The sequence below is a fragment of the Furipterus horrens genome, unplaced genomic scaffold (assembly GCF_987537825.1).
Source record: "Furipterus horrens unplaced genomic scaffold, mFurHor1.1.pri manual_scaffold_3, whole genome shotgun sequence".
NCBI classification, from domain to species: domain Eukaryota; kingdom Metazoa; phylum Chordata; class Mammalia; order Chiroptera; family Furipteridae; genus Furipterus; species Furipterus horrens.
Genome location: NW_028327173.1, coordinates 107,392,028 through 107,404,820, shown reverse-complemented (window position 1 = coordinate 107,404,820; position 12,793 = coordinate 107,392,028). Strand labels below are relative to the sequence as shown.

The window sequence follows — 12,793 nt, the reverse complement described above, 5'->3', positions numbered from 1 at the left end:
ACAGTGTGGTGGTGGCAGCAGCGGCAGCAGCAGCAGGCTGGCAGAAAGCACAGTTATACATTTTTAAAAGTCAGGAGGGACACCTAGGGAGTGTTCCCAGCTCCTCACCAGACCACACAGCTAACTGTCCCAGCACCAGGGAAAATCAAGCCTCATTGCTTCTGACTGTGCAAACCAGTGGGGGTTGGGGCAGAGGCAGAAACTGCCGGTCTCTCAGCAGAGTCCGCTTGTTTAAAGGGCTCCCACAGTCCTAGAACGTCTGCAGACCCACCCACTATGGGAACAACAGCCAAGGCAACAGCTAGACAGGCACCAGTCCCATATGAAGGTGGGAGGAGTGCCTGGGAGATAGGTGAGTGCTGGGCAAGCGGCATTGTTTCTCTCGGACCCCTCCCCCACATATGGCACCACAACGTGGTGAAACAGGTCTCCCTGTACTGACGAATCTCTAAGGCTCTGCCCCTTTCAACGTAACAAGAGTGACAGCTCTACCTAAGACACAGAGGTAAACACACACAGGAGACTTCTGGCCAAGATGGAGGCCTAGACTGACACGCTCCGTCTCCCTTCACAACTAAGAAGGAATACAGCTGCCACAAAACCAGAAATAACCAGAAGCTCCAGAAAATAAATTGAAGTCCTACATATGAAGTTATAAAGAAGTGGTGCTCGTCCGGACGGGTAGGAGGAGTGAAGCTGGGGCAGAGAGGTCAAGCTGTGCTGACAGTGACAGCAGCAGCAACAGTGGTGGGACAGCAGTGGGACAGCAGTAAGCATAGACACCCATATTTAAGGGGAGGAGAGAAGCACCTGGAGAGCACCCCTGGCTGCAGACCAGACCCATCAGCTTGAGATTCCAATGCCAGGGAAGGCAGACCCCCCATTGCCTTGGACTGTGAATCCCAGAGTGGGTGGGGACAGAGGATGAGGCTCCCGGTCTCTCAGCGGACAGTGAATGGCAGGAATCCAACTTGAACCTCCACCCCCACAGAAAATGTCACAGCGTGGTGAGAAGGGTCGCCCAGTAGTGATGAGTGCATGGGGCTCCGCACCCTATAGTGTAGAAGGTGTGACAGCCCTGCCCAGGAAGGAAAGGTAAACACAAAACGGTCAGGATGGCACAGATCATGATAGAGATCCCAATCACACAGCTGACCAGACACCAAATATCTAATCTAACGAAGCAGCAGATAGGAAATTTTTCTGAGGCAGAGTTCAGAGCTTTAGTTATATGAATGCAGATCTTAAACAAGATGGGAAAGGAATGAACGCTAGTCCTGCTGAAATGAACAAAAACACATACGAAACTACTGGTGAGGGTAAGAAAACCAGGGATCAATAAACAAGTCAGAACATAGGGAAGGAACAAACAGTCAACAAATTCAGAAAGAGGAAACAAAAAGTAAGGAAAATGAGGAGAGGCTCAGAAACCTATGGGACAGCTCTAAGCAAGCCAACATCTGAATCATAGGGTTGCCAGAAGGTGAAGAAGAACTAGAAATTGAAAAATTATGTTAAAAAATAATGAAGCAGAACTTCCCTACCTTGGGAAAGGAAATAGACTTACAGGTCCAGGAAGCACAGAGAGTTCCAAAAATACTGGACCCAGGAAGAACCACACCAAGACACATTATAATCAAAATGTCAAAAATTAAGGATAAAGAGAGAACCTTAAAAGCAGCAAGAGAGAAGAAGAGAATTATGTACAAAGGGGTCCCAATAAGACTCTCAGCTGATTTCTCAAAAGAAACTCTGCAGGCAAGAAGGGACTGGCAAGAAATATTCAAAGTAATGAAAAGCAAAAACCTACAACCATGATTACTCTATCCAGCGAAGCTGTCATTCAGAAGAGAAGGGCAGAGAAAGTGCTTCCAGGACAAAGTAAAACTGAAGGAGTTCATCAGATCCAAACCACTGTTAAATGAAATGTTGAAGGGACTTGTTTAGGAGAAGGAGGATCAAAACTATGAACATTAAAATGAAAACTGTAGGCTACTTCTGGCCAAGATGGAGGCTTAGACGGACACACTTGGTCTCCCTCTACAACTAGAGAGGAATACAACTACTTCAAAACAAGATAACTAGAAATTCCAGAAAATAAAACTACACAGAAGCCCAACGTACAAAGTTATAAACCAGCGGTGCCCTTTGGGCAGGTAAGAGCGAAAGTGGGCGGTGCTGTTTGCGGTAGCACCAGGGACAGCGGCAGGGAGAACAGTCTCAGCTGCAGTCTAACGCCAGCAGCTTGTGACCCCAACGCTGGGAGAAGCAGCCACCACATCACCTCGAACGGTGAGGCCCAGAGGGCGGGAGGACGGATCCCAGTCTCCTAGCGGAATAACTGCAGGAATCCATCTTGGACCCCTGCCCCCACACAAAGTGCCACAGTGCTGCGAAATAGGTTGCGAGTAGCCACTGATCGCTGGGCAGTGACGACAAAGTGCCACAGTGTGGCGAGAAAGGTTGCTGGACCACCGCCAGTCGCTGGGTTGTGACAACAAAGGGCCACAGCGCGGCGAAAAAGGTTGCGGATCACCGCCGGTCACTGGGTTGTGACGAGTACACAGGTACTGCCCCCTATAGCCGGCCCAAGAAAACAAAACGCATCTGGTCAAATGAGGCAGACAACTATAGAAATCCCAGTGGCACAGCTCACCAAGCAACAGATGAAGAACCTGACAGATGAACAAATAAGAAACCTGTCAGAGGCTCAGTTCAGGGCCATTGTTATCAGGTGGCTTACAGAATTAACAAAAGATCTGGAAAAAGATGAGAAAGTATTGAAAAACACTCATACTGAAAGGAACAAAACCTCATACGAGACAGATGGTGAGGAAATAAAATCCAGAGTTCAAATCAACAAACCAGAACATAGAGAAGGAACAAACAGTCAACCAGTGCAGAGAGAGGAAACGGGAAGCAAGGAAAATGATGAGAGGATCAGAAACCTCTGGGACAGCTATAAGAGACCCAATATACGAATTATCGGATTGCCAGAGGGCGAAGAAGAAGAACTAGAAATTGAAAAATTAAGTGAAAATATAATAAAGCAGAACTTCCCAAACTTGGGGAAGGAAATAGACTTACAGGTCCAGGAAGCACAGAGAGTTCCAAAACAACTGGACCCAGGGAGAACCACTCCAAGACACATTATAATCAAAATGTCAAAAGTTAAAGATAAAGAGAGAATATTAAAAGCAGCAAGAGAGAAGAAAAGAATCATGTACAAAGGGATCCTAGTTAGACTATCAGCTGACTTCTCAAGGGAGACCCTACAGGCAAGAAGGTACTGGCAAGAAATATTCAAAGTAATGAAAAGCAAAAACCTACAACCACGAATACTTTATCCAGCGAAGCTGTCATTCAGAATAGAAGGGCAGAGAAAGTGTTTCCAGGACAAAATAAAACTGAAAGAGTTCATTAGATCCAAACCACTGTTATATGAGATGTTAAAGGGACTGATTTAGAAAAAGGAAGATCAAAACTATGAACACTAAAATGAAAACTGCATCACAAGAAACAACAACAGAAGCTAGGGAATTGAAACAAAGGCAAACTAAGTAGGAAACGAGAGTGGGAAAAGAATTATAGGTATGGGGAATATTATGGGGGGAGGTCAGCAGGGATGGGGAAGCGGGGAAAGGGAGGGAGATGGTCCAGGAATTAAGAAGCATACTAGGAGGGAGTGGAGTAGACAGGAAGATGTTGAGAAGAACTATATGCACAACCAATCGGCATGGACTAAGGTGGGGGAAAACAAGTGGAGGTAAGAGGGTCACTGGGTGGAGGGGAACAAAGGGAAAAGAAATTGGGACAACTGCAACAGCATAATCAATAAAGTATGTTTTAAAAAAAAAATTCCAGCAAGGCCGAGCTCAACTGTAGGGGAGTGGGGAGCTGCTCTTTTTATCATCACTTTTTTTTTTTTAAATAACGACTAGCCTACAGTGGAGCTTGCTGCTTTGTGGTATAGGGAGTTCCTTGTCATTTGAAACTTTCAGAGATCAGAAAGACCCCTTCATTAGGGATGTTGTGTAGGAAATCACAACATTAGGTGGGAAATTGGAATAGATGGTCTACTTTTACCCTTCTAATTTAAAATCAATGAATCTGTTACTCAGAAGTCTGTGATTACAACTTTGGGGCAAGGTGAAAGGGAGTTGCTGGAATATTCAGGCTTTTTCAGTGCACTTAACTTTCCCCAAAGATCCTGTCACTTTTCCTCCCAACCCTTAAAAACTATTTCATGTGATGGAGGGGTGTTACTAATGGGAGTGTATTGTGTGAGTGAACTAATTTTAAGGCCTCTAATTGTCACATTTGTATTAATTTTGGGGGTGGAGGGGGTTATTCATCAAGCTGACAGAAAAGGACGATAACATCAGTCTTCTCTATATTTGAATTTTAATATGGCTCTTCCAAAGTGGTATAAATCTTAGGGAAATAGTCTTTAATATTCATTTTTAGTTTAGAACATTCATATTATCAATTTCTTCAGTATAATCAACTTACTAAATATTTCTCAACAAGGAAATTCAGAAATTATAATTATTCTTCAAGTTAATTGTACCAGAATAGTAATTTTTAAAGATATTGCATTCCTAATGTACATTTTAAATATACATTTGTTATATGTTTTTATAAAAAATATGTGAAAGCCTCAGTAAAAACAGTGTAAATTCTGTGATTTTTAAAAAAAAATTGCTTGAAATATGAATAGCTACCCATTTTATTTTCATTAATATCTTAATTTTCTTTCTATTTTAAAGCCCAACCTGAATTCCTGAAGCAGCCTACTAATATATATGCTCATGAATCTATGGATATTGTATTTGAATGTGAAGTGACTGGGAAGCCAACTCCAACTGTGAAGTGGGTCAAGAATGGGGATATGGTTATCCCAAGTGATTACTTTAAGATTGTAGTAAGTACTTTTTAAAAGAAGGACACTTATCTCTTGAAACCTTTAAATGTCTTTGAATGTAATCACCAAAAGATCTGTTATCTATGTACACTAGTTTATGTGCCACAGGCAAAGACAGAAAAATTCACATATAATGTAATCTCTTCATTCACAATGAGATAACCGAGCCCAGAAATATTTTGGTAGCTTATGTAAGATCACATAGTAAATCATCCTAAAGTCCAAATCTCCTGACACAGTACTAGTACTAGATCTTGAATTTCTACTCAAACAAAGGAGAACTCTTAAACACAGCTGCAACAATTTTCTGGGTGATGATTATCTTGTGTGTGGATGTGTGTTTGCAAATGTGGATGCACCAATTGTATTTATAACTCATTATTCAAGAAACAGAAATCTGTCTTTCATTTACTGATGCTCAGGCCCTTCAAAATAAGTATGACCTAGTGTTAGATAAATATTGTGACAAGAGATATGAAGATTCTTTTAAAAAGTAAATGCAAAAGTAATTAGTGTTAAATGTATTTAAGGATATTCAGCTATTACTGCTTTTTACTTTATGTAAAGTAAATGCTTAGGAGATATTATCTATTATTATTATTATTATTATTGTTATCATCTAACATCCTAGTAATCAAATTATTTAGGTTTTAGTAACAAGGATTAATGACATATCCTAAGATACACGAATTCATAGTAAAAATCAGAGTAATTATAGTTGTTAAAGATTTATTGTCTCATTACAAATTTCTTATATAAATAGGGATATATTTTCTATTTTTGAAACATATACTCATAAATTACACAGAGTAATTCACAAGTATTTAATTGTAACTAAAAAGCAATGTATTATAGTTAAATTAGCATTTTTACTCATCATTTTCATACTATTTTTAAAAATCTTAAAACTATACTGTATCAATAACAGTAACAATAGTTTGACATACATATACTTTATAGTTTAAGGAGAGCTTGTTTATATGCAACTTGATTTAACTTATTGTAGTCTGATCTATCAGAACTATTGATATTTAGAAATAGTGTTAAAATATGTTTTGAATTCACAAATTCAGATTTTCACTATGCTCACATGGTATTGCATGCCAGATATTTTTCCAGACAGCGGTGTAAGTTTGCAAACACTGTGGGTATGACTTTCTATGAGTATTAAGTTCTCAATTGTTAATGACAGTGTTTCCTGTTTTAATTAGTTTAAGTCAGTACCTTGTCAATAAAATTGAGTTAACAAGTGCATAGGTAGATAATATTAAGTAACCGAATCATACAACTTGTTTTTCCTTCCCAGAAAGGGCATATTCTTGAGATTGTAAACTAATGTTTATCAGTTGAATCATAAAATTTATGTTTTTCTTCTTCAGAAGGAACATAATCTTCAAGTTTTGGGTCTGGTGAAATCAGACGAGGGGTTCTATCAATGCATCGCTGAGAATGATGTTGGAAATGCACAAGCTGGAGCCCAACTGATCATCCTTGAACATGGTAAGAGAGGCTGAAATGGTGAGAGGGAAGAGGACTATGTGTTTTCAGGAGCTAGTACCTATCACAGTACCTATCAGGATATCTCATGATTAATGAACTGTTTGTAAGGGGCAACATCTGGCATAACCAAGATAAAAATAACAGTCTTCTCTAAATCATTTCTATTGTTTAAATGACGTAAAAACACAATTTTAGCTAATGTTGAAAAGAAATTGGTGTTAAGAAAGCTGAATAATTATGGTGTCACAAAAAATGTTCTTCAGAGTTCATTTTAATCTTACAAATATATCTTTGCTCTGTTAAAATAGAATAACTTAAAGTGATATTTATTTTGCACTGAATTTTTCTAAAATAAAATTAATTTGCCTTTTGTGATTATCACAGAAAAATGCTTATTATAAATTCATGCAACATTGAAAAGTAAAAAATGAGGGGGGACCACACAATAATTTCAGCAAAAACTAAATAATTAAATATTCTTTAACAGAAACAAATTATTAATTATAATAGGGAATTGGAGCAACAATGTGTTGGCTAGAAAGAAGTGAACTCAAACATAAAAATGGCAGATAGAAAGAACAACCATCACCCCTAGGTCTGAGAGAGACAGTTCAGGAAGAGGCCCTCCTTGGGGCTGAGATTTATATGTACCATGTTGGAGAGGATGTAGCCATGGTTTACTGGATGGCAGAGAAGTTGCTGTGTGTCCGTGCTATGCAGACTTGCTCAAAACCTACTGTCTTGTGTGCTATGAAAAAGCTGTTCTCAGGCGCTGTCTCACTGAAGGCATTTTGCTACAAGACCACCTGAATGTTGGGGTGTTGGTGGCTGATACTCTATAGCACTTGCACTGATAAACTATAAGGTGTCAGCTGGCAAAGGAAAAATATATAAAGGGCTAGCTTCATTCTTGCAGAGCAGGGAATATAATATGAACTTGAAGCTGAGAGGCAATAAACTGCTAACTGGCACACACTCCAAATCCTGCCACCTGTGAGTCATATGTATAAGCAGCACACACAGGTATATCTGACTTACAGCCTGTTTTCTGCAACAGCATGCTATGGGCATGTTTCTGTTTAAGTAAATAGAGATCTGCACCAACATTTTTCATTGCTGAATAGTGTATATGCACTTCGTTTTATATAAATGATCCTGATGGTTAACATTTAAACTGTTTCCTATTTTTAACTATTATGAACAGTTCTGTGCTGAACTTCTTTATATGCTTTTCTCATACTAAACTACTAGGAGTTGAATTGTTGGATAGCAGTTCTGTGTTAAATTGATATCCATTGGATGTGTTATTTATTTGTTTAGCAAGAAAAGCATTTCTCATTTTATGCATTTCTTAACAATACATGAAAACAATTCCATGTTAGACATCTGCTCTGGTGTTCTGAGTCAGGTAAGTTCAGGTTCAAGGGTAGTCCAAGCCACTTAGCCTAGCCAGGAAAGCTAATTATTGGTAAAGATGGCACCTCCTCTGGCTATTCACTGACATAGCATATAGGATTTTTATATGCTATTCCTTGAAAATGTTTTTGATAGTACTATATAAAAACACATGAGCTATTAAAACTGCTCCTTTTCTTCCTGTTTGTGATTATACCTTTCCGTCTTCATTGAAAATGATTTAGTAGAAACATGTCACCTTCACATCTTAGCAAAATGCCTAAGTATGATTACTAAAATAAGGCTCTCACAGAATTAGTAAGGTAGATAGCCTTGTTTCTTTTTATTACCAGCATTGATTTTTCTTAGTAAATTTTGTGGATCTCTTGCGGTTATTTACATGGAGCTAAATAAAGGGATTTCATAATATTTGTGTTTGGGATTGCCATTATAGATTGAACACTAACAGTATAAATGGTTGGCTCTGCTAAGAGGTCCCTAAACTAATCCTCTTAAAATGCTTAAATGGCATAATATTTAATCATAGTGTGTGTGTTTCTCCCTTGAGACATTTCAAAAACAGACAGTGTTTTGTGGGCTAGCGAAATATTTTAGTGATCTTGTCAGGGATACATTAAGGATGCATGGATTATAGGAAGGAGAGTAAGTGTCATTTTATTAATCTTGTTATTTTAATTTGCAAGATAAATATTTATGTAGGAAAGCTAAAAGAGAAAATATAACAATTTCCAAGATCTGATCTCTGGCTTTCTGGAGTTTACAATATTGTGAGGGGTGTAAGAGACGTGTATGACTTTAATGCCCATCTGTAATAAATGTTATTTTTACAGTACAAATAAAGCAGTATACGATTCAGAAGAGAGGAATTCTGTCTGTGTAATCAGGGAAGTTTTTTTTTTATAGAAAGCGTCTCCTTTGTAACAGACCATGAATGATAACATTTCCAGATGCTAAAAGGAGGACCTGGGTCTGGAGGGAAATAGAAGAGTGCTTGTTCCTGTAGGAAGGTGGCTTGTAAAGGTAGAATAGAATCAGATTGATCATGGCCTTGATTGTAAACAGTCAAAGCAATACTGTAGTATGGCAGTGAGATGAGAAACTCGGGTTTAATTAGAATAAAGCAGAGTGCAGGAGGCTGTTGAAGGAATTTATGTAAGAGACTATTGAGAGATAAGTACTTATATTATAAAATATAAAGTACTTAGGCTATAAAATATATCCTAATAAAGAGATGTTAGTGATTTATCTAATCCAGACTTTATGAAAGTGATTGGATATTAACATTGTTGTAGGGAAGACAGATACTCCCAAAGTTTTATCTGGGTGACTAAGCATGGTCATGCCTTTACAAAGATAGAAAAGGGATGTGAATCAAGTGGCAGGGGACTTCTGCTTGTACTTGGGATGTAAAGAATGTGCACAGAAACTCTCACCCTCACCTACGATAAAAAGGTGGATGATCTACAAAATCATAATTTCTCTTGAGTCTATCAGAGAGCTAAACTTGAAAGCAACAAAGTAACTTAAATTCCAAAGAACTGGATAGCCCTCCTCTCCTAAAGAATGGACCATGAATTATTCCCCCTTTGGCAGGGCAGGAGAAAAGGAGATGGCTCCCTGAAAGTAGATAAGAAGAAATCAGCTAAAATTTAAACTGACTGTAAAAAGACGAAGAATGGACTGATTTGGAATATCTAGGGGCTCCTAATAAAAGGCACATTCATACTTGCTTGCAAATACATTTCCCTGGGGCTCCACAGGTTATTTACTATTGAGATTAGGTACAAGGCAGCTACCTGAGAAAAGTCATCTTGGCGGTGTAGAGATGAAGGAGGTGATCTGTGGCTGCTGAGGGATAGATGCAAAACCCCTCCCATTTACTCAGACTCCTTTAAGCCTCAGACCGATGGGACAGAAAACCTTACTTCATACATTTCTAGAGGGAGATTAGAATAAAACCCTTTTGCTTGTGGAGGGAGGAACGCTTTGGTCTCCAGGACACAGCCAAAGACCCATTGCTGCTGGGAAGACCCTTCACCTCTAAAAGAGGTTCAGAAAACTGTTTTGGGCCCCAGTATCCTATACCAGTACTTAGAGGTCTTCTACAACTAAAGGAAGAGTAGAGAAGTACCACTCAAGAGCAACACAAATATAAAGTCTGTTTTGGCTGCATTAGGAAGGAGAGCTGCAGGGCCTACCCTGTACTGACACTGGTTCGGAACAATGGAAAATTCCACCTGCCACAACCATGAGTACCACCAGGTGACAAACAGAGGCTTTCTACTGCCGGGGAAGGTCAAGAACGAAGGGAGAGAGACTTTTGGCCAAGATGGAGGCCTAGATAGACATGCTGCATCTCCCTCCACAACTAAGAAGAAATACAGCTATCTCAAAAGTAGAGGCAACCAGAAGTTCCAGAAAATCGAGCTGCACAGAAGTCGAAAAAACAAATATATAAAAAAGAAATACCCAGACAGGTAAGAGCAGTGGAGCCAGGGTGGAGAGAATGCGGTGTGGTGGCAGCGGCGGCAGCAACAGTGTTGGCAGCGGCAGGCTGGCAGAAAGCACAGTCACACGTTTTAAAAAGTAGGGAAGGACACCTGGGGAGCACTCCCAGCACCAGACCAGACCACCCAGCTCATGGTCCCAGCACCAAAGAAAATAAAGCCTCATTGCCTCTGACTGTGAAAACCAGTGGGGGTTGGGGCAGAGGAAGAAACTGCCATCTCTCAGCACAGTCCTCTTGTTTAAAGGGCCCCCACAGTCCTAGAACATCCACAAACCCACCCACTCTGGGAACGATGGGCAGGACAACAACTAGAGGGACACCAGTCTCATACAGGAAGTGGGAGAAGAGCCTGGAAAAGGAGTGAGTGATGAGCAAGTGGCATTGTTTCCTCTCAGACCCCTCCCCCACACACAGCACCATGACGTGGTGAAACGGGTTACCCTGTACTAACGAATCCCTAAGGCTCCTCGCCTTACAACATAACAGGTGCGACAGCTCTACCTAAGACACAGAGGCCAAAAAATAACACAAGAGTCTATCAAGAGGGAACAGATCAAGGTCTCAATGGGAGAACTAAGTGATGAGGAGATAGCCAACCTAACAGACACAGAGTTCAAAACACAGGTGATAAAGATGCTCACAGACTTGAAAGATATGCTTAAGAATGGCAAACACATAAGGGAAGAAGTGAAGGCTATGCTAAATGAAACAAAGAAAAATCCACACAAAACCAATGGTGAAGGGAAGGACACCAGGGTTTAAGTCAATGATTTGGGATATACAGAAGAAACAGTCAACCAATACAGAATGAGGAAACAAGAAATGAAAAAAAAAATGAGAGGCTTAGGAATCTCTGAGACAACGTTAAACGTGCCAACATCCGAATCATAGGGGTGCCAGAAGGAGAAGAGGAAGAGCAAGAAATTGAAAGCTTATGTGAAAAAATAATGAAGGAAAACTTGCCAAATTTGACGAAGGAAATAGACAAACAAGTCCAGGAAGCACAGAGAGTCCCAAACAAGTTAGACCCAAAGAGGACCACAACAAGACACATCATAATTAAAATGCCAAAGGTTCAAGATAAAAAGAAAATCTTAAAAGCAGCAAGAGAAAAGCAGAGCATGACCTACAAAGGGGTGCCTATAAGACTTATCAGCTGATTCCTGAAAAGAAACTTTGCAGGCAAGAAGGGACTGGCAAGAAGTGTTCAATGTGATGAAAAACAAGAACCTACAACCAAGATTACTCTATCCAGCAAAGCTATCATTTGGAATGGAAGGGCAGATGAAGTGCTTCCCAGATAGGTAAAAATAAAGGAGTTCATCATCATCAAGCCATTATTATAGGAAATGTTAAAGGGACTTACTGAAAAAAAGAAGAAAATAAAAACCATGAACAGCAAAATGACAATAAACTCACAACTATCAACAACTGAATCTAAAAAATAAGAAAACAAAAATGAATTAAGCAAACAGAACAGGGAAAGAATCATAGATATGGGGATCATTTGGAGGGTTATCAGCTGGGAGGGGGCAGGGGGAGAAATAGCAAAATGGTGCAGGGACTAGGAAGCATAATTGCTTGGTACAAAATACACAGGGGGAAGTTAAGAATAATATAGTAAAGGGTGAAGCCAGAGAACTTAACATGCACAACCCATGGACATGAACTAAGGGGGGTGGGATTTCTGGAGGGAAGGAGGGTATTGGGCAGAGGGGAGCAAAGGGAAAAGAAATCAGGACAACTGTAAGAACATAATAAAATATACTTGAAGAAATAGAATGGAGGGACATTCCTCTGTGGTAGTGAGATTGAGGAATGGTTGAAAGATGAGAGGAAAATTAAGAAAAACTCTCCAACTCATCTCTCACATTAAGCACCCGGCAGTGGTAATCTAGTAAAAGAATTGGATGCCTGTGATGTGCTGAAGGGAACTTGACATCAATAAAAAATATACCAAGCTCAGTTTCTGTCAAAATTGACTAAACTCCACATGTGACAGAAGACCAGCCATGCCGATTTCCAAATGAAATAATATGTCAGTCTCTGCTCTCCTGTACGCCATGCTCAGCATTCATTCAAAAATTAATTGTGCATTAAAAGAAAGGGAAAACTTGCCTATTGTTGATAGATAAAGTAATCAATAGAACCAATTCAGGAGACCCAGATATTGGAACTATCAAACTAATTATTTTAATAATTAATTATTAGTATGGTAAAGGATTTAGTGTATAAGGTAGATAACTTGAATGAACAGATGAATGAGAAATTTGACAGAAAGATGGAAACCATAAAGAGATGGAAAATACTTGCATTTGTCCAGAGGGAGAAAGGGTTCCACGACCAGGAGAAGGAAACTTTTTTTAAAAGGTGATATCAGAGATGAAGCTTTCTTTCAGGTTGGTCAGTAAAATCAACACAGCTGAAGAAATAGTCCATCAACT

At 39.6% G+C, this 12,793-nt stretch overlaps 1 protein-coding gene across 8 annotated transcripts in view; it reads left to right on the top strand.

Moving 5' to 3' along the window:
• Positions 1 to 12,793, top strand: part of NEO1 (neogenin 1) — a 290,741-nt gene that overhangs the window by 156,369 nt on the left and 121,579 nt on the right. For all 8 annotated transcript variants that reach the window (XM_090270046.1, XM_090270045.1, XM_090270039.1 and 5 more), the window contains exons 7-8: positions 4,770 to 4,924; positions 6,304 to 6,424. In XM_090270046.1, the coding sequence (XP_090126172.1) occupies positions 4,770 to 4,924; positions 6,304 to 6,424 (276 nt within the window). The remainder of the gene's footprint in view (positions 1 to 4,769; positions 4,925 to 6,303; positions 6,425 to 12,793) is intronic.